This window comes from Helianthus annuus, chromosome 3 (genome assembly GCF_002127325.2).
Source record: "Helianthus annuus cultivar XRQ/B chromosome 3, HanXRQr2.0-SUNRISE, whole genome shotgun sequence".
NCBI lineage: Eukaryota > Viridiplantae > Streptophyta > Magnoliopsida > Asterales > Asteraceae > Helianthus > Helianthus annuus.
Genome location: NC_035435.2, coordinates 157,529,938 through 157,552,119, shown reverse-complemented (window position 1 = coordinate 157,552,119; position 22,182 = coordinate 157,529,938). Strand labels below are relative to the sequence as shown.

Below are 22,182 nucleotides of genomic sequence, written 5' to 3'. Positions count from 1 at the left end.
CTACTGATTTTAATTAATAAATAAAGTATTTCAAACTTTATAACCTGGTCAGAAAACTCAGATTTCCTGTATAACCCGGAAATCGCTTAAAACGACTTTATAGGCGTATTAAACGCATAGTTTGGGTTTAAAACCATTTTTTGTCATAGAGACTTATTACCTACTGATGTAACTTGTTAAAATAAGTGGTTTTACTGATTACTTCAGACCCGAACATCAGAAGTATAAATAATCTCTTTATAATCTTTAAAATGACCAAAATACCCCTACGTGGCGTATTATGGGATTAAACTCGTTATGGGCATAGTGGAAGGTATCCTACTGATATCACAACATATTTAGAGCATATTGACTTAGGAAACCTGTATAGGACTTTTATGGTTACCCGTTACGCCATTTACGCATTCGGTTCGGTTTAGGTAACTAGGTTGCATAAATCAGCAGAAACGGGTCGAACCTTGTCGTTTTTATCTCAAAATCCAGAATGTGGTTGGATTACCCATATTATACAAGTCTTCAAACTTGTCGGGTCTAAATCACATTCCATTCCGGTCTTCGTTTAATCTCGCGTTCGAACCGTATCTTTCGTTAAAACTAACCGGTCTAAGTTTAGGCTTAATTAAAGACCCGTTAGGATTCTAATAGGTTATTATAAACCTTCGTTCCCGAATAGGAGACCCGGTAAAAGCTACCCGCACTTGCTATTTGCGATTGATACTTTGCAAAGGTAAATACTTTTAACTTAATTTCCCTTATACGGGCTTGGGGTACGGTATATAGGATACCGCTTGGTCCAGCATTGAATCTTTAATCGAATAGAGATTAAATCATTGATATGCTTTGTTTTGAAATGTCTTGTTTGCTTAAAGCCTTTGGGGGGTTAATGACCTTGTCCCGGATATCCTTGGCATCATCTTACGAGATGGCCACGGCCTGAGCGCGGGGTGTAGGCGTACACCCGTCGGCGCATAAATGAATAAATAATGTGGTGTGTCTATTGATCTTTAACCCGGTCTACGGAACGGGCTACTGAACGCATAAGAAACATGTAATTCGTTTACAAGTATTATATTAAAATAATTATCCCAAGTTATAAAAGTTTGTGCCACGTGCATTCAAATCAATTTTATTAAACCTTTTTAAAAGTGTCGGTTGAATGTATTTACCAATGTAAACTGACGTATTTTCCCAAAAAGGGTAAGTGCAGGTACTAAGCGAACTAGGCTGGCTTTCTCCTAGCATCCTCAGTAAGTCCCGCAAGCTTGGATGTCAAACTGTTGAACATGTTTCCTATTTATTTTTGGATCCCCTGTGGATTAATTTCGACTGTTGTGATACATGATATTACAATAACATTCGGTTGAAATATATCTATCTTTTGCTTCCGCTGTGCATTTAAATATTGTGTTGTTTGACTGTAATGTTACCAACTACGTCACGATAGTCCCCCACCGGGCCCACCGATTAAACGTGTGAAAATCGGGGTGTGACAGTTTGGTTCAAGATTGAATTTTTTTGGTGGGTTTGCTTCAAGATTGAATTTTTTTCTGATGGGTTTGGTTCAAGGTTGATTTTTTTCTGTAGTGACAATGTTTGGTTCAAGTTGCAACTGTAGCTTCCACAGCTCTTCCATTCATCCTGAAGCCAAAACCCTCTCACCTTCCTCTCTGTTCACAAGCCCCTAAATCCACAACTCTTTTGTTCTCAACTTACAAACAAAACAAAGATGAACATCTGTTAGGTTAGGTCTCAAATTGAAGCTCCTTAAACTTTGTTTCAGATATGTCTGTTGCAGAGCTAAAAGAAAACCACAAAGCTGCAACTGAAACTCTCAATTCTCTCAAACAACGGTTAAGAGATAGAAAGATTTAGCTTCTTGATACAGATGATATCTTCAATCTTAACCATCACCACCATCCTTAATTATGAATATATTCAATGTTGGTGCTGTGAAATTTTCCTTAATTATATTCATATAGTTCATCGCCAACCACTGCTGCCCAGCATCTACATTAGGGCTTAATAAAGTTATTTGGGGTTTTTAGAAGGGAAGAGATGACAAAAGACGGTCTTACCCCTGGCTCAAACAGTCAAACTGACGGCAGTGTGACATAAGGACTAAAAGTGTTATGAATTCATAAAGTCAGGCGCTCAAAAAACCAAAAATTTAGTTTAGGGCTCAGGTTGATGTTTGGGACATACCACAGGGACACAAATTGCATTTTTCTCTTAAATTTTTTATTTAACATATGAAATCGTTTGGTTTCAGGTTTTTGTTTTCGCCATGGGTTCGGTTTGGTTTGGATTTTACACATATAAATCCTAAAATAAAGAATATTGATTTATAGTTGAGGATTGAACCTCATTGAAACTAACTTAAATCCTGATTAACAATTATACAAAACAAAAACATTGTAAAAATCTCAATTCTTATGTCACTAAATGCCTCAATGATCTATTGTTATAGTTTGAAAGACACGAGCGCAATTAGTCATACAAAGAATAATGTAAATGTATTTAGTCATATACAAAGAATAAAGTAAAATGTAGTTTAATACAATACACATAATTGAAAAAAAAATAATAATAATACAACCTGTTTGAATTAAAAATAAAATTGGTTTTGAGCTTTTCTTGTAGTAACATATATATTTCATACAAACATGAATGACAAAAAATGTGTTTCAAATTTCCTCGACTTTTTCAGCTCTTGTCACTACAAGGGGTTCATTAGGATGGAATAATATATCTCATATTCCTTAGGGGGCGTTTGGTTCGCGTAATGTGTAGGAATTGGAATTGGAATCCCTATGGGAATTGAAATTTGATTTGGAATTTGATGGATTCCTTTGAAATCCATAGATGTGTTTGGTTGATAAATGTATTAATGGAATTAGAAATTAAAAATACCTAAAAAGACAAAATTACCCCTAGTTATAAACAATTGTCAAAAGTTTTAAAAACAACTATCTTAGATAAAAATTTAAAAAAAATCCAATAAAAAATTATAAAAATTCAAAAAAACCCTAAAAATCATAAAAAATTATAAAAATTCAAAAAAAAAATCTAAAAAAATCCAAAAAATTAAAAAGTATAAAAAAAATTAAAAAATAAAAAAATAAAAAAAATCTAAAAAATAATAAAAAGTTCAAAAAATTCTAAAAAATAAAAAAAATCTAAAAAATCAAAAATATTCTAAAAAATAATAAAAATCCAAAAAATTATAAAAATTCTAAAAATTCTAAAAATCATAAAAAAATCACAAAAAAATCTAAAAAATTCTAAAAAAATCCAAAAAATTCAAAAGTATAAAAAAAATTAAAACAAAAAAAATCTAAAAAATCAGAAAAAGTTCACAAAAAATTTCTAAAAAATCAAAAAAAAATTAACAAATAATAAAAAATCCAAAAAAATCCTAAAAATTCAAAAAACATCTAAAAAATAATAAAAAATCCAAAAAATTCTAAAAAATCAAAAAAATTCTAAAAATTATTAAAAAGTTCAAAAAATTCTAAAAAATCAAAAATATTTCTAAAAAATCAAAAAAAAAAATCTAAAAAATAATAATAATCCTAAAAATAAAAAAATCTAGAAAATAATTAAAAAATCCAAAAAATTCTAAAAAATAATAAAAAATCGAAAAAATTATAAAAAATCAAAAAAATTCAAAAAAATATTTTTTTAATTTTTTTGATTTTTTTCGATTTTTTGGATTTTTTTATTATTTTTTGACTTTTTAATTTTTTTTATTTTTAACTTTTTTTTTGGTTTTTTTAGAATTTTTTTGGGTTTTTTAGATTTTTAGAATTTTTTTCGATTTTTAGAATTTTTTATTATTTTTTAGAATTTGTTGGATTTTTTAGATTTTTTTTTTATTTTTTAAATTTTTTTTGGCTTTTTAGATTTATTTTTGGGTTTTTTTAGATTTTTTATTAATTTTTTGATTTTTAAGATTTTTTTGGATTTTTATTATTTTTTTATTTTTGGAAGCTTTTTGATTTTTCAGAATTTTTTGGATTTTTTAGATATTTTTAGATTTTTTATTATTTTTTTGATTTTTTAGAATTTTTTTGATTTTTTAGAATATTTTGTATTTTTTGTTATTTTTTAGATTTTTTTTATTTTTAAATTTTTTTTTTTTTGGTTTTTAGATTTTTTTTTGGGTTTTTTTAGATTTTTTATTATTCTTTTGATTTTTTAGATTTTTTTTATTTTTTAGAATTTTCTGAATTTTTTATTATTTTTTAGAATTTTTTTTTTTTGATTTTTTTAAATAGTTTCGATTTTTTATTATTTTTTTTGATTTTTTAGAATTTCTTTATTTTATAGAATTTTTTGGATTTTTTATTATTTTATTATTTGTTTTGGATTTTTTAGATTTTTTTTGATTTTTTTATTATTTTTGGTTTTTAGACAAAAATAAAAGAGGCAAGGGGCTATTTCCGTAACTTTGGAAAGATTCCCGTGGTTTTTTAAACTTTCCTTTGAAATTTTGAAGGAATCTGAATTCTATTAAATGAGGGATTTTGTTGGAATTGAAATCCAATTCTCTTCAACTAATTTGTGCAATCAAACACACAAAGGAATGGAATTCAAATTCCAATTCCCTTGATCCTATGGATTCCTGTCAACCAAACGGGCCGTAAGATCCATCGGCTTAACTGAAAATGGTGAAGGAATCTGAAGCCAACTAAAAACCAATGCCCACACTCGCGTGTCACAACAACACAAGAGCCAAATAAATGATCTACAGTCACCTCCATCGAATCACAAAACGGGCAAAACACACACGGTATATATATACCTCTATCCACCAAATTTGGTGTGATTGGCAAGCGATTCAATAAAACACGCCAACCCACAATATTTACCTTAATAGGCGCCGTAGCACCTTGTCTCCATAGGGCCCATCCGGTAAGGACAAGGATATGAATACTCTTAACCGAAAACAATTCCTCTGCATCAAAGTCCCAAATCCACCTATCTTCTTTGATTTGAATCAAAATTCAATTATAAGCTGCATCAGGTTATAGAGTTGGTCCAACTCTTGACCTCTCCTAACAGGTCGACGCCGACACCACCTCCACCCATCTTCCCCACGCCTAGAACTAATCTTGGGTTGTTAATTAGAAGACTATACGGTTCACCACCACCACCACTCACCCCCTTTATCACCATCGGACCACACCAGATCCTTAAATATTTTAATATCTATGTAAATAAATGACTCCTTTAGACTAGCGGGACTAACCAAGATCAATTTTTCAAACTCTCTTCGCACTCGTTTATTAAACAAACTCCAATTTAGGTTTGAGACCGACTCGAGTAACACAACTTTTTTACACCCTATACATAGCTCATCATCATCATACTCAGTTTAGAGTTGTATCATTTGCATAATGTTCAATCAAGAACAAAAAATATATACATATATATTTAACTTGTGGTTGTTGAACAAATAAAGAAAAAAATGTACTGAAACATGATTAGAAAACACTCACATCATCAAACAAGACTTCATGTATCCAGTCAACATGTATTCATCAAGCAAGCTACTTTTTTAGGGGACTAGGGGTGGTTCACTAGTGATAGAATCTATCACTCCCACTATCCAATCAAGTCATGCCATGTGTATAACCAATATTCTATCACTAGTGATAGAAATGTAGGGGGGGTGGTATCACTAGTGATGAGATTCCAATGTACAAGTATTAATACCCAATGTACAAGTTAATACATATTCATTGATCAAGTTCAACGCGTTATACGTTTAACGCGTTTTCAAAATAACGCGTTAAAGATTGAGAGGCGGCGGTGTTCCACCCCGTGGTAGAAAAGAATCACGGGCAATAACGTAAGTGCCCCGGGTCCTCTTAGAACAGATAAGTCACACTCTATACTTTACCAAAGTAAGCTACCTTTAAGTAGGGATGACCAAATGGATACCGGCACCAAATTTATCGTACCGAAATATTTTCGGTACACGCTTTTGAAATTTTCATTACCGGTCCGGTACCGGTGTTTAACCGAATTTTCACTCAAATACCAGTACTGGTACCAAACCGTACCGAATATTTTCGGTACCCGTTTTTGAGGATTTTCAGTACCGGTTTGGTACCGAGCTCATCCCTACCTTTAAACACTTTGTTGGGGTTCAAGCTACGATTACACACAGTTAAGATGGACACTTAACAAGAAGACAAATGCACTTTGTTGGGGTCAAGCTACGATTACACACAGCTACATCAATTATACTTTTCCAAAGTAAGCTACCAACTAGAACTTCATATAATGCATCATAAAATCAATAATATCTAACCCAACAACTGTAAACACCTACACCCTTTCAAAGTAAGCTACTAACTGCAAACTTCTTAAACCAAGCCGAACTCGGTTTTACCGCAGTGGAACTTCGGAACCGCAGTGGGCCTTCGGACGGGCGGATTTTACCCAGAACTGGTGGCTTGGTGACTCAGATACTCTGACTGTTACGGAGGAGGGGATGCATTTGCTCGTAGCATTCCCGTGATTTAGTTGGGGGTTAAAGAAAAAAGACTGAAAACTTCATATAATGCATCATAAAATCAATAACATTCATTCCTTCTCACTAAACACAATTATTCAATTTTTACAATCACTATCAGTGGTTCTAACAAACCCTAACCCTTGACCAGCAGCCCTATTTGTAAACTCAACAACCTTAACATCCTCTTTAGCATTCTTTCCAATACCTCTTCCTTCATACCACCCGTACCCTTTCATATACGCCCGTGCAAACTCTTCAACACTCACATCATCAAAGTCTCCGAACCCTCTGTCATCCGGCAACCTTTTCAGATCACTTTTCAGCTTCATTAACATCAACCGATCAATTGCAGAGCAATTGGGGTCTGTTTCAATGTCTGGGTCGTTGGGTAGGTCGATAATCATTGGTTGATTTTGGGGGTTCCATTCGTTGGGAATTGGGGGGATTATGATGGGGGGATCGGTTGGGGGTTTGGATGGATCGAAGTGTGTTATGAATTCCTTGTTGTTGTTTTCGTTTGAGGAAGATCGGGAGGTGGAGTTTGAGGGTTTGGAGGACGATGAAAGGGAGAAGGAGACTTTCATGATATGTTTTTTGGTGTGTTTGAGACGGGACCAAGATGAGATGTGGTATTGTGGTTTGCATTTTGTACTTTGCACTTGGACATGTTAAGAGCATGGGGTATGGTGGGTTGGGGGGTTCGGCTTGGGTTGGGGCATTTGTTGACATGTGTAAAGGAAGCCCCCACTGTCTGGTTATGTGTCCGTAGGGTATGGCGGGGCGTGGGTTGAGCTTGGGTTGGGTGCACCGCGTGGCAGAATAGTTTTTAAAAAAATATACAAAAAAATTATAAAAAATCACACAACATTTATAAAAAAAACCTACAACTTCATTAAAATTTTAAAAAGAGTTAATTACTGTTTTCGTCCCTGAGGTTTGTCAAAAATAACGGTTTCAGTTCATTAGTTTAAAAATTGCGATTTCAGTCCATTAATTTCATTTTCGTAACCATTTCAGTCCACTAACTTAACTCCATCCATTTATTTTGTTAACTTTGAGTTAACTAACTAATTCAGGGACGGTTTGCGTCAGTTTTAGAAACACAGGGACTTAAGTGTAAACTCTAAAACATTAAAACAAAAAAAAATAGTAAATTCCAAAAAATCAAAAAAATTCCAAAAAACCAAACAAATTCCAAAAAAATCTAAAAAATAATAAAAATTCTAAAAAATCCAAAAAATCCGTTTCGGCGCGAACTGTTTCGAAACGGTACGGGTCGAAACGATTCGGCTTCGAAACGGTACGGGTCGAAACGGTTCGGTTCGAAACGGTTCAGCTCGAAACGGTTCGGCTTCGAAACGGTACGGGTCGAAACGGTTCGGCTCGAAACGGTACGGGTCGAAACGGTTTGCGTCGAAACGGTTAAGCTCGAAACGGTTCGGGTTCGAAACAGTTCGCGCCGAAACGGATTTTTCTAGAATTTTTTAGAATTTTTATGATTTTTTAGAATTTTTATTATTTTTTATAATTTTTTGGAATTTGTTTGGTTTTTTTGGAATATTTTTGATTTTTTGGAATTTACTATTTGTTTTGTTTTAATGTTTTAGAGTTTACACTTAAGTCCCTGTGTTTCTAAAACTGACGCAAACCGTCCCTTAATTAGTTAGTTAACTCAAAGTTAACAAAATAAATGGATGGAGTTAAGTTAGTGGACTGAAATGGTTACGAAAATGAAACTAATGGACTGAAATCGTAATTTTTAAACTAATGGACTGAAACCGTTATTTTTGACAAACCTCAGGGACGAAAACAGTAATTAACTCTCTTAAAAATTACATAATCCTAAAAATTACATAATTTCTAAAAATTACAAAATAAACAAACCTAGAGCGTTAAAAAAATTTCAAAAAGGTCGATCTTGTCGAACGCCTTGTTTTCCTTGCCTCGAAACTCTATGTTCGCCACCGCCACCCGGTCCTCGTGGCTTAACTCGCCACTGGGAACGGCTTCGTAGTAAGCCTTGAAACGCTCGAGTTTGGGCCATAGCGGTGTTGGGTTCGTGGGATGGGGGGACCAGCGGGGTAGCGGGTTCAAGACTGGGTAGCCGGTGGGGTTTCGGTTCGTGGGATGGGGGGACCAGTGGGTTGGGGTTACAATATATAGAGGCCTTTGGGGGACCCGGGTGGCGGTTAGAGAAGATGGGGGGACCGTTTGAATTTTAAATTTCGAAATTTAAAAAAACCGCCTGACGTGGCGGGTGAGCCAATGAGATTCAGCCAACTAGCATGGCCATTCCGCCCCACGCCCGGCTTGAAAGCCAAGCTCCAAGGGGTCACGCCCCAACCCAAGCCCCATACCCCACGACCTAAGGGCGTGTTTGGCCTAGCTTTTTTAACAAAGCTTATAGCTTTTTTTTAAATAAGCTTAATTTAGTGTTTGGTTTAGCTTTTTAAGTTTATGCTTATTAGCTTATATAAGCTAATTTGAAACAGCTTATTTGAAGATGATTTTTTAGCTTATTTGAAGAATGTAAGGGCAAATGATATAAAATAAGTTATAAACTAATCCAAACACTTAAAAAGAGCTTATCAAATGATAGAAAATAAGCTATAAGCCACTTTAAAATATAAGCATAAACCAAAAAATAAAAGCTAGGCCAAACACCCCCTAAATAGAGCTTACTTGTTACCCTTAGAATACAGTAAATTTCCATTTTGCTCCACGTGGTTTGGTCGTTTTAACGGTTTTGTTATAATCCTTTAAAAATAGTTATCTTACTCCCTGATCTGTTCAGCTTATCTCTATTTCACTCCCCGCCCCTAACGTCATCCATTTCCAACGTTAAAACACAGTCACGTGCCCCTCACATGAGGGGCAACTCTGTCTTTTCCCATCCTCCCTTTTAAGACATGGTATCTTGTTGCCTTTTAAAAACCCTAACTTCTCACCACCAACAACCACCACCACCTCCTATCATTAGCACCAACAGTCGCCACCACCTGCCATCAACACTAACAACCAACCAACACAAATGTGGTTTAACTACAATCACATATTTTAAAAACTGAATTTACAAGGTAAATTGGTATATTGCGAGTAAACTAACCAAAAATCAAAGTTGGAACCCGCGTATTGTTATTTTTATAACAAAATGAAAAAAAAATAAAGTTTACACGTCTGTCGCGGGCCGCGACAGACTTCCTTAACCTGGTCGCGGGGCGCGACGACCTCATATCTTGTCGGTCACGTTTGACGACACGTGTCACACCTACACGCTGACTAGTCAGTCCTAAACCTAGCTATAAGGGGGGTGGCGGGCCGCGACGGGCAATGCCCTCGACGGTCGCGGGGCGCAACGGGATACCAGAACAACTATAAATAGTGCTTCAGTTTGCCGTTTCAAATCGTTCAGGTTTCTTTCTTTCTCTCTCAATATTAGCTCGATAATATACCCCTAAAATCACAAAGCTCTGCGTTGTAAGTGTTTTAACCCCTGATCACTGATTCGATACTCTGTCCGATTGATCTGGAACCCAGCAACTGATGCCAAAGCTCTGCCTGATAAAGGCTATGCTTTGTGAACTAGGTTGGGGTTCTGTCTCGTGATGTATTGATAAAGTTGAACTGGGTTATTATACTAACTCGCGTGCATTGTGTATTTTTAATAGGAACTCAAGAAAATAATCAGAAAATATGACCAGGAAGCTTATAGAAAAAGCTAAGTTTACAATGTGAGTCATTCTCCTTTTTATCAACTTTTGTGATACATTTTATTTAAAATGCTTTACAAAACCCTAAATGTTTATCAGTTATAATTACAATGATTAAGTTTTTGTATTCTACAATTACTATCGGTATGTGGGGTTTTGTATACATTACTTGACACTCGTTACCTTTGGACAAAGAGTTAGCCAATGATAGCATAATCACAAGCACGGGGGAAATTGTGCCCCAGTAGCAATACTGTTTGAGAAATTGGTAGATATAAACAAATGTAAAAACTCTTGATACTGTAAAGTATAACATTTACAAAATGGAATGTACTCGCCAGTATTTTCTTGCTGATAAAATATTTTTAAAACGCGTTTCAGGTAACTTGATGTGAAGCTATTAGAAGCCAGCTATGGAACACTGAAGACTTAAATAAAGTGGCTATTAGTTACCTAAATAAAAGAAATTATATTTTCAGCAAGTTAGGGTTTATCCCTATTACAAATGAAATATGGGTTTTTATCCCATTTGTTTAATATAAAAGTTTGGTGGTTTGCAAACTCTGAATTTATTTCCTAACTACGATCCTGGTGTTTTGATTCCGCTGCAAAATTTATAAACACCGATACCACCGGCTCGTGCTCGCGGCGTCCGCTCCCAGGGTGGGGTCGGGGGCTGCGACATCCACTCTTCGGCCAACGGATGTTCTTGTGTTCACTGGTGGGAAACACGCTTGTATGGATCTTATCGGGGTGTTGGCTCAGGGAAAACCGTTTAGTGGCTGGTTAGGTTATATTGAAAGCAGAATCAAAGAAAGTCGCTAAGCATGAAAAAATTTGTGCTGAGAATCAACATATCTTCATTCTCTTTACCTTTGATACTTTTGGGTCTCTTGCCCCTAAAACTGTTAGTTTCCTAGATAGAGTGCAGAAGTTCGTTCACCGCAACTTCTCAATGTCGAAGAACCAGGGTTTTGTTTTTGATAGAATATGCTTTTATTTATAATTCAAAATAGGGTTGCGCCGTAGCTTATTGCATGTTTACCTGTCATTGTTATGTAATTTTCCAAATACGATATATGAAAATATTGAATGGAAGTTCATAATACAAACATGAGGGAGGTAAGTGTGTTATTTAGAAGTACATGGGGCGTTTTAAAACTCTTAGCATCTCCATTTATATACAGTGCGCTTCCAAGTGTTGACACTTTGCGGCACACCTGCAGAAAACAATGGCGAAAAATGGACAACTTTGGGATGATTCAGCTCTTGTTAAAGCCCTTGATGACGCTATTTCCAAATATAAGGTCTCCTTTTCTCTACCCATTTCACAAATACAACTACACACTCTCTGTATCAACTTCTAATTGAAAGCACTGAAATTATTACAGGGAAAAGATTATTAATTCTAAAAAAAAAAGACTTTATTTTTATTTATATTGCTTAGATTTGCTCAACTTTCTTAAGCTTGTTTGATTGATTTTGCTGTATTTGTGATTAAAAAAAGAACTAGGTTTAGTGTTATATATATATATATATATATATATATATATATATATATATATATATATATATATATATATATATGAGGTATGCTGTTTATAAATTGATTGATGCCTTTATGTAGATTGATATGTGGTTTTAGAAATATTTATTGTACATGTTTGGTAGGAGTGGAGTTCGGGGGGTCGGGCGCCCCTCCCTGACCCTTCTATACTTCGCCCCAGGGTTTAAGCAGCCTATGGATGTATTTTGTTGGATAGTTAGGTTATATTCTTCTAATTGATATTTAGCTTAGTTTAAACACTGAATTGGGCCTATAGAGTGGGAAAAATTGAATGAGTTGTAACATTTGTGGACACGTATGCAAACATGTGAGTGATGGGCAAGAAAAGTGGCATTTGAAGTGATATCGTAATGGCGGGTGGGTTCAGACTGGCCGTTTAGTGAGTTAGGTTCATCTAGGTTGGAATTGTAAGCTGAATGGATGAAAAGATTGTGATGTTATAATGTGGGATTGTGTTTTTTTTTTCTTTTTTTTTTCTGTTCTTCGATTTGTACACAGATATGTTGAAATGGATGTTGCAATTCCAGTTTTAGATTTTTGTGTTACAGAAAAATATTAAGTTCGCTTACAAGATAGTGAACGATCAACAATAAACTTATGGAACACGAAATATATGCATAAGTCTTATGGCATGAGTTAGTCCATACGGGACATCTCACTTGCAAAGTGCACCATTGTTTGATCTTCACCAAATGCATAGATGATTTCAGTATAACTTTTAAAGTAGATCCACGGGGTTAGGTATATACAATGCGGGCTGCAACTTCTGCAACATGTAGCATTAGTTATTCCGTAACTTTTCAAAATGGATGTCTTTATGTTCAGATAATGCATGACAAAGGAGGTGACAACGGTTCTCTAAAGGAAGAAGGAATCACAAAAGATACAGAAGAAAGTTCACCAAAAAGCAATGAAGCTAAAAGGTATTGTGTGTATACATACATCAAGCTGTCTTCAAAGCGTATTGCAATTGACTGTCGTTTATTTTGTGTATAGTTCATATATGGAGACAGATAACATCACACTAACTGAAAAGTGTACTTCTGAAGTCGTTGCGCAACACACGATTCCATCAAACGGAGATCAGGTTCAAGATTCATATTATAGTAACGTGAATACAGAAAGTGTAGAACAATATAATCTTCTACTCAACCAATACAATGCCGTTGAGGAACAACGGCAAAAACTTTTACAACAGCTTTACCAATATGGCAATTGGGACGCACAAGGTTACAGTTACGACTATGGTGCTGGTTATGATTCTCAATACCATACCGTGTCTGCACCCCAAACTTCTGGCCCGCCTGCGTGTACTTGTCGTCCCTATGTGTGTCCATACTCGACCTCATCTGCTCATAATGGAAATTCAGCTCCTGTAGAAGATGACGGTTTTATTAAAGCAGCAAAGGGAGCGGTGGATAAAGCTATCCGTTCATTTGATAAAGGTCCGTATGATGAATGATCTTTAGTGGGTCCATTTTGTCCCTAAGGTTTGGCCAGTTTTGTGACTTTCATCCAAAGGTTTGTTTTTTCGTGTCTGGACCCAAAAGGTTTGAAATCTTGCCATTTTCATCCGGCTCATTAACTCCATCCATTTTTCTCCGTTTAGGCAGGGGTATTTCTGTCTTTTTTGTTAACTTAAAGGGGTATTTCTGTCTTTTTCTTAAACTTAAAGGGGGTATTTCTGTCTTTTTAAATAGTTGTACGTTATGCTAAATGCTTGTACATAAAGTGAAAAAGGTTGAATTGCCCTTTAAGTTAAAAAAAGACGAAAATATGTTTTGACTTAACAGAGAAAAATGGATGGAGTTAACAAGCCAGATGAAAATGGCAAAATTTCAAAGCTTTTGGATCCAGATGCGAAAAAACATACCTTTGGACGAAAGTTGCAAAACTAGCCAAACTTCAGGGACGAAAATGGCATTTTACTCATTTTTTTTAATGTAAATATATTGTCTTTGAATTGCGCAGAGGGAAAGCAAGAGCAAGAAGGAGAGACGACGTCTCAGACGGATCTTTCGGCTGTCTTAAATGCTTGGTTTTCTGCGGGTTTTTATACCGGCAAGTAAGTTGTTTATTTGCTCTTTTATCTCAAACTAATTTGTAAAAAAAAATAAAAAATTGTGAAATGGTCAAGTTGACCGCTAAAGTCAACATGGTCTTCGTTGTACTGCTGGTGTAACTGTGTGTTCGTATTTGCAGGTATCTCTCAGAGCAGGCTTCTGCAAAGAAATGATGATGTCTCGATATGTAAATCCAACTCGGGATCTTGTTTGGAATTATATATAAGCTTTCTTGATTAAGAAGTTATAAAGAAGATTGTTAATCAAGCTATGACATAGCTTCAATATAGTTAAATGGTGCAGGTTGCAGTAAACAATGAAGGTACTTATTGAGCATCATCTGTTTGTGTACATTATCCCTTATGATTAAAGTTTTGTGCACTTAAATATGTGTTATGGGTCCTTTATTTCGAGTTAAGTGGTTATTTATAAAAGAGTTAATTACTGTTTTGGTCCCTATGGTTTGTCAAAAATCACCATTTCAGTCTATTAGTTTAAAAATTGCGATTTCAGTCCTTGTGGTTTCACTTTTGTAACCATTTCAGTCCCTGTGATTTCACTTTCGTAACCATTTCAATCCATTTATTCTGTTAGTAAAGGGACTGAAATGGTTACGGAAGTGAAACCACAGAGACTGAAATCGCAATTTTTAAACTAATGGACTGAAATAGTGATTTTTAACAAACCACGGGGACGAAAATAGTAATTAACTCTTTATAAAAAGATGCATCATTTAAGGTTTTATCTTTTCACAAAATCTATTATATATTTAGCATATTAGTTATTTATTAAGATTTACAAAATGAGTATATGTAAATCCAGAATTCTAATTCCCAATTCATTGCATTGCATTGCATGTTTGTATTGCATTTCTTCAAATAGCTATTAGTTACAGCTTCTTACAACATGATGCAATATATACATGTTTAATTATTTATACATGTACTATATCCATAACTTGTGACACAACCTCACACTTTAACCCCAGCTGCAGCTTCCTTAATTTGGTTGATTGTAAAAACCCCAAAGCAATCATCATCTTTGACCGCGTTTACCGCGGCTAGTGCCACGTCATCCACACTAACAGGCGGCGCGAATATCAGATCCGACCCCGGTAGAGCATTCAACGGTTTGGTGAAGCTTGAGGTTGCTTCAAGAAGTTTTTCCACCGGTTCGCCTATTAAATCAAGCGGGATCTCAAATTCACCGACCTTTCTTTTCCCGTATATAAATCCAGGTCTTAAGACTACACCTGCATAAGTAAAATTACATATATGCCCGTAAGCATCACGAGTTCACGACAACAAATTGTCGAATGTGAAAAGATTCTTTTGGATTACCAGAACTGGGGTATTTGGAGAGAACTTCTGATTCGGCTTTTCTTTTTCCGGTGAAATATCCAGACGTAAGTAAAAATGACGGTAAGTTATAGTCGTGCACCGAGATCAAAACGAACTTTGGAATTCCTGCAAGGAAACGAGCCCGTTAAGTTTATATATATTAATAGGAAGTCTTGATGAATAGTAAATCTAAAGTTTTGATATTATATATATTTTGATTTTTATTGAAAAGGGATATTGTGCTGCTATCGTATCAAATCAAATCAAAACCGACAATGAATAGTAATTTATTTTTTACTCGTAAAGTCGTAAACTATACGAGTGCCAATAACAATATAAAAAAAAACAAACACATTTTTTAATCGTAAACTATACGAGTGCCGATAACAATATTAAAAAAACACATTTTTTTAATCGTAAACTATACGAGTATTGATACGTGACGAATCGAGCCGATTTCAACCGAACATCGATACAAATATCGGTCGTATCAGGAACTGGTATTCTTTTTTTATAGTTTTCGATTGATATAAAACACGTGTCGATATCCTTTTGGGCATATCGCAACTTTATTTTTTTAGTTTTCTCTTTCAGTTGCTATAGCGAGTGCCGGTACCGGAAAGAACCGAACCAATACCAACTGAGCTCTTGCCACGTAGCGTGGAGAAAAACCACTAGTTGATATGAAAGTGAGTTGAACGGGTCAAAAGTCAACTAAAAAATCTTACCATATTCCTTGGCAGCATTTACCGCAACGACATTTGCCTCGCCGTTAATTCGTTGCATTTGTTCCTCGCTACCGAAACCTCCTATCGTTGAAATCACTGCGGTAGCACCTGGAAGTACTTCATCCCAATTTACATAGAAAACGTCTCCTGAAACATACAAACATCAAAAAGGGTGACGGGAGGGAGTACTGAAAACGTACTGTTGAGGGGTATTTTAGGTATTTGACTTATGATGTCGAAATTTGAATATCATCAGTGTACCTGTGATCCAACTTACTTGATCTTCCCATGAATCCAAAGAACTCGGACGCCCTGACCTGAAATATTCATAAAAATTCTAGCATTATTTTTATAAAAGTTCATATAATCATATATTTGAATATATTAGTCACCTGCTTAGGCTTATGACTTCAATACCCCTTGATACTGCAGCCTTGCATATAGCCGAACCAACAAAGCCACTGCCTCCCAACACTACAAGCTGATAAAAAGACGAATTTTGATGAGGATGCTTAATTTGTAATTATTGACGTACTGAAATATTTTCAAAATGAAACGAAATATATAATCTATGTGCATATTCGGAGTTTCGGACCCTCTCAGCCTTAATATTAGCTTCAACGTCTATAGTGAAAGAATTGGTGTCCTTTACGCCTGCATCAGCATAGCTGCACTTGACACCAAACCTCGAAAATCTGCTGAAAAACAATTAACTGATTAGAGGTGACGATTTTGGCCCTAGTTATGAATGGTTCGGTTCAGGATATGTTTTATTTCTAACCGGTCAAACACGTAAAACAAAAAATTTTCAAATGAGTTAATCGTGTTGAAAATAGTCCAATATTCCAGTACGTAATTTTAATGCATAAAACCTCCTATAGTGTAATCACATATTTATGTTTCAATTGTTGTGATTTAATTTTAAAAAGGTTCATAATTTAGTTTCCTTAACAATGGTATCATTATCAACAGTTATCCTTTACCTAATTTGGCAGAATTCTGATAAGACACCCGAATGGTGTGAGCAAACTAAGATGACGTCTTTAACTCATATATCCGTCACATTTTTAACACGCAATTGTTTATGTTTTGAGGCAAAATGTACATGAGGGACATGTAAGAGTAGGGCTGTAAACGAACCAAACGAACACGAACAAGGCCATGCTCGTGTTCGTTCGTTAAGGAAATTAACATGTTCTCGAACTGTTCATGAACGCAAACCGAACATAAGTTTATGTTCGTGTTCGTTCGTTAGGGAAATTCAGTTGTTCACGACAGTTCGTGAACACTGGTTTCGAACACAAACGAACGCAAGCAAATAAAAACAAACGTAAACGAACATTTAACTTGAAAATAAAATATAAAAACATTGTTATCCTTAAACATTGGACATAAGTAGTTAATTACAACCATCAATTGAAAAGTCAAAACACAAGAAGTCTACTACAACCACGATGAATCAAGTTTAACTAACTTAGACATAATTATTCAAAGTTTAACTAACTTAGACATAATTATCCCAAAAAATGTCTTAGAATGTCCAAAATTTTAGCTAACTTAGTAAAAAATAGGGTTTCAAGTTTTCAATATGTTTAGATGACGTTTATTATTTATTATTTTTTTAATATAATCAAACGAACACGAACGAACGTAACCGAACATATTACCGAACGTTCACGAACGCAGTCGAACGAAAGAAACATGTGTTCGTTCGTGTAGCTAACCGAACCAAATTTTGCGTTTGTGTCCGTTCGTTAAGCTAATCGAACAGACATAAACGAACTTCCCGCCGAACGGTTCACGAACTGTTTGCTGAACGTTCGGTTCGTTTACAGCCCTAGGTAAGAGTTAGAAATCTAATTCAATACACTTGTGGCGCCACATGTGCATGTAGACAACAATTAGACCATGTGTTACCGTTTCATCTTTTTTCACTACCATATCATAAAGTGACTGGCGCATCACCAGACCACTTTCACTCACTTTCTTTTCAAAGCACCATGTTTTGGTTTCACTGGTTTTCACCGCACCTCAATCATTTTTTAATCATTATCTAATTATTTAAATCTTATTACTTATATTAACTAATTTAGACAAATAACTGAGTAAAATTAACAAAAGATTTTTAAAAACTAAAAACAAGTGCAATTATGTGTGGTGTATTTAATTATATAAGAAATAATATCTTTTATTTTCAAAGTCCCGTTAGAGCACCAACACCACCTCCGATTTCACACCTTCTAAAGCCCCTTGGCACGGTGTGTCACGCCCCCTCACGGCCACGTGGCTAGGGGCGTTAGTCGGTAACACTTAGTCTTATGTCAAAAAAAGGCATTTTGATTTCTTTTTGCACGTCCACTGGAACAGCGAACAATGGCTTCTTTACATGATAGTTATCAATAGCGGTCACTATGGTCACTATAACGAATAGCGTATAGGTTGAAGGTCGCTACAGGGTATGTAGCCATAAATAGCGGGATTTCAGTTATTTTTTTAATTATAAATAGCGATTACATATAACTATAAAATAGCTGAATTTTAGGTTTTTGTTGAGTACGCATGTAAAATAGCGTATATACCAGGGTATTTTGATATAATATACATATAAAAAGATTTAACTTTTTTTAGTGTATTGCTATTTGCTATGTAGCATATAGGTACCTTATCGCTATATGTCGCTTTTCGCCATTAACAACTATGTTTTACATATGCTTCAAAGAATCATTCATTCAAAAACTACTCGTTATTCAAGACCCATCACGTTATTTGAAATCAAAATGGCTTTAATCTACTTCCTTTTTAAACTTTTACCAAAAAAAAAAAAACAATTTTCAGAAATATTTTTTTTGAACGGTGACTTTCTTTTTGAGTGACCCAATGTCACACCGCCTAAACGGCGGCCCTAGCCAAGACTTGCCCAGACTTACGTTGTCTAAACCGGGCCCGCGCTGGGTTGGTCAGACTTGGTTACGGCGTTCCCGCGGAAACCGTACAGCCTCCACACGAGTTGTCTCGCTGAAGTAACAGCCGAATGAAGACCGGGGTGTGGCTCAGGATCGAATCCCCCTCGATGGATTTGTCACCATCATTGCCCAACCACTGAGCCAGGGTTAATTTTCAGAAATATTGGATTCAAGTTGCACCAACATTCTCACCTAAACAACAATTTGTACTACAATTGAAGATAAATTGATAAACCTGAAAACAATCAACACTATCACATCCTTACAAAATCTCTCTAACATGAATACACACAATCCACAATAATAACTGGAAATAAAACCCTAGCAATTTCTGCAAACAGACACCTTAAAAAAATTAACTACAAGCAAAAATCATGCAAGATTTCCAAGTTACAATCAAATAATCTAACAAATACTCATTAATTTAACAAACACACTCTAGATTTCACCAAATTCATCAACAATTAAAAAAAAAAACTTAACACTTAACTGATTAAACAGAACCCTAGAAGCCGTACTATAAAAGTAATTGACATAAATGGTGTTCAAATGTTGAATTACGCATAATAAGAGGTTAATTAGAATGAAAATTAAGAATAAAAAGTGCATACAGTACCGATTGGTGTGAGAAATGGAGTGTGAGAAATGCGAAGGGAAAGCAGAGGGAAAGAGAGCGGTTGAAGGAAGAGATGGAGAAGAAGAAGAGGGTCTGGAAATGGTAGCAGCGTACGATAGCGATGAAGACATCTTCTGTTCTTCTTCGTGTTCTTTTCAATACCACCACAACCAGACTTCTATTTGTTTTTGTTGGGTTACCATTTTTTTCATTTCTATATATTATATAAGGATTACGAATGTTTATGTACCTAGTAGTGTGTATGAGACCAACATACAGTTTGTGTCACTCTCCTGATGAGTTAAATGACGAACTAGTGGCTCACACAAAGAGCGGGATAGATTGACTTTTCTATGAGGAAATGGGGACGCAACATGGGGATGGAAAGATGACTATGTGAGATTAGTCTCAAATACTCGTCTACGCGGTGTTCTTTAACCCGCGACGACAAGTCATTGTTTTCTGTTTCTGATTGAAGTTCACTGGTTTTATCATGCATTGGACTGAAAAGTGGTCTCATATTCTAACTAGTGTCTAGTGGGGTGTGAAGAAGTATGAACATTTTTTTCATTTTCTTAACAAGAGTAACTTATAAAAATTGTCTTTTATGTTTATACCAAATTTCAAGGCTCGTCGTTTACATTTAAAATTGATGGTAATCATGCATAACGTTTGCAAATCTTACATGTTACGCCATTGCATATTTGGACCCTAACCCAGTTAATTTTGATCGTTGAATTAAATCACACAAAGACACAAAAGGTAGTTTAGTCTTTGTTTACCCATTTATTTAAGCATATTCTAATAAATAAAAGGAAACTAAATTTAACAAATTAATACGTGTGTATATATAAATATATAAGAAACGCTCTCTCTTTCTCGCCCATCTCTTTATTTCTCTCTACCTATTATCCACCACCACCACTAACCCCCACCCACCAGCCACCACTGCCCCAATTGAAAGCTACTTCTATTAATCATGAGAAGCAAGATCTTATCCACTTTAATTCGAAAAACCGAGAGAAGTGCACTAGAAGACGAAAGTGAAAGCCTCGTGTCATGAGGCGACAACTGTACAAGTTGTTGAAGAAGAGCGCACTCCTCGCAACAAAAGCGATTTTGAAACTGAAATCGTGGTTTTACACTTTTCCCGATTTTGATTCAGCCACTTTAACGCAGTGAGATCAACTTTCTTTACTTTAATACATTAATGAACGCGTGGAAAATGGTTGTATACGTGCTCCACCCAAAAGGCATCAATGCTATCACTATATTATGCCAATACAACCTAATTAATATGTCGTACCCTATTTTGTACTAAGGACAACAAATGTTTAAAAGTGCAATGTTAATGTGACATAACATGTCACATGAAGACATAATGAACACCCCATCGTATATCAAGTTCATGGCAACAAATGTTTAAAATACAATGTTAATGTGACATAACATGTCACATGAAGACATAATGAACACCCCATCGTATATCAAGTTCATGGGCCATGAAATTGTTCCACATAAGAAAGTAAAACTAATTTATATTTATCATTCATCAAAGACAAGCCATGAATAACGCCATGACAGTTATTTTTATAACTTCGTCAACTCTAAACCTTTTTCCTTATTATTGCGGTCCCGAAATTGAATATAAAGAACTTCAAGTTTAAGTGGTTGTTGTAAGCTTAGTAAAATGGTTGAGCTGCCTATAATGAAAGGGTGTGTTATTTAACATATTGAAGCGGATGATTAATTTCATGCGTTTAAACTATCCATACATGTTCATGGTTTTTGTGTATCTTCCCACAAGAATATCATGTAAACGGGTTTTGTGACAAAGGAACAATAAAAGATAAATTATTATTATAATTCAAGTGTACACCTACAAACTAAAACACATGATCCATATTTGTTATTAGTATAAATTTATAATTATAAAAATATTAATATTAATATCAAAATTCAAGATTTTATATAATTGCCCAATTTAAAAAAAAAACAACTTTAGTTTGTTTTTCAGAAATAATTTTCCTTCTTACCCTCTAATATAAACTTCATACTCAAATACGGAAAAAAAAACATAAGATCAAGTAAAGAGATTGATCTATGTACTCAACTTTTTGTCCATACAAAAAATATGCTTGTTTAATTTCATTGGTATTTTTTTTTCTACAGTTATATTATTTATCTAATATGGTTCAAAAAAAATGAATGTTAAAAATAAGTTTATTTTATATAAACTAATAGCCTTATAATGATTTTTGTAATGACTTATTTCTACACGAGCGTGTTAGAATTGGGTTATTTATACAAACTGATAAGTTTATAACGGTTTTTGTAATCGTTTATTTCCAACGAGCTTGTTAGAACCTATTATTGATAAGTTTTATAACAATTTTTGTAATTGTTTACTTATAACAAAAGTGTTAGAAACGGTTTATAAAACCGTTACATTTGGAGACGATTTTTGTAATAATTTGTCTTCTAACATGTGTGTTAGAAACGTTCATGAAAAGGGTTAGTCTGAAAACAATTTTTTAATTGTTTATTTTCTAACATGTGTGTCGAATACCCAACCACCGGATGACGTCGGCTGGACCTTCGCTGACGTTGAGAGCTCTTGTCCTTGCTTACTACAAAAGAATAAACCGTTAGCCTCGCCACGGGGGACC

At 34.8% G+C, this 22,182-nt stretch overlaps 2 protein-coding genes across 3 annotated transcripts; one reads left to right on the top strand and one right to left on the bottom strand.

Moving 5' to 3' along the window:
* Positions 1-11,396: 11,396 nt before the first annotated feature.
* LOC110930226 lies at positions 11,397-14,269 on the top strand. Its single transcript, XM_022173482.2, has 5 exons — positions 11,397-11,543; positions 12,629-12,726; positions 12,800-13,248; positions 13,775-13,868; positions 14,006-14,269. Exons 1-5 carry the CDS (start codon positions 11,469-11,471, stop codon positions 14,037-14,039), a joined length of 750 nt encoding a protein of 249 aa, XP_022029174.1. The 5' UTR covers positions 11,397-11,468; the 3' UTR covers positions 14,040-14,269.
* A 424-nt stretch (positions 14,270-14,693) lies between these two features.
* Positions 14,694-19,714, bottom strand: LOC110930225 (uncharacterized protein At1g32220, chloroplastic). Of its 2 annotated transcripts, none has more exons than XM_022173481.2 (7): positions 19,514-19,714; positions 16,530-16,629; positions 16,327-16,415; positions 16,196-16,251; positions 15,935-16,081; positions 15,207-15,332; positions 14,694-15,118 (listed from the first exon to the last, which is right to left on the bottom strand). In XM_022173481.2, the coding sequence occupies exons 1-7, from the start codon at positions 19,642-19,644 to the stop codon at positions 14,838-14,840; spliced, it is 930 nt and encodes a 309-aa protein (XP_022029173.1). In that variant the 5' UTR covers positions 19,645-19,714; the 3' UTR covers positions 14,694-14,837. The 2 variants fall into 2 exon arrangements, with proteins under 2 accessions (XP_022029173.1, XP_022029172.1); XM_022173480.2 differs by having other exon boundaries at positions 16,530-16,632; positions 19,514-19,713.
* Positions 19,715-22,182: the final 2,468 nt, after the last annotated feature.

What these genes read in the sequence shown, in the direction of transcription:
- LOC110930226 (XM_022173482.2), top strand. Translation starts at nt 11,469, where the DNA reads ATGGCGAAAAATGGACAACTTTGGGATGATTCAGCTCTTGTTAAAGCC. An exon ending in TATCCGTTCATTTGATAAAG is followed by an intron (nt 13,249 to 13,774) that starts GTCCGTATGATG and finishes TGAATTGCGCAG; the next exon opens with AGGGAAAGCAAGAGCAAGAA. An exon ending in GCGGGTTTTTATACCGGCAA is followed by an intron (nt 13,869 to 14,005) that starts GTAAGTTGTTTA and finishes TCGTATTTGCAG; the next exon opens with GTATCTCTCAGAGCAGGCTT.
- LOC110930225 (XM_022173480.2), bottom strand. Translation starts at nt 19,644, where the DNA reads ATGTCTTCATCGCTATCGTACGCTGCTACCATTTCCAGACCCTCTTCT. An exon ending in CTAATATTAAGGCTGAGAGG is followed by an intron (nt 16,416 to 16,529) that starts GTCCGAAACTCC and finishes TCTTTTTATCAG; the next exon opens with CTTGTAGTGTTGGGAGGCAG. An exon ending in CTCCAAATACCCCAGTTCTG is followed by an intron (nt 15,119 to 15,206) that starts GTAATCCAAAAG and finishes TTACTTATGCAG; the next exon opens with GTGTAGTCTTAAGACCTGGA.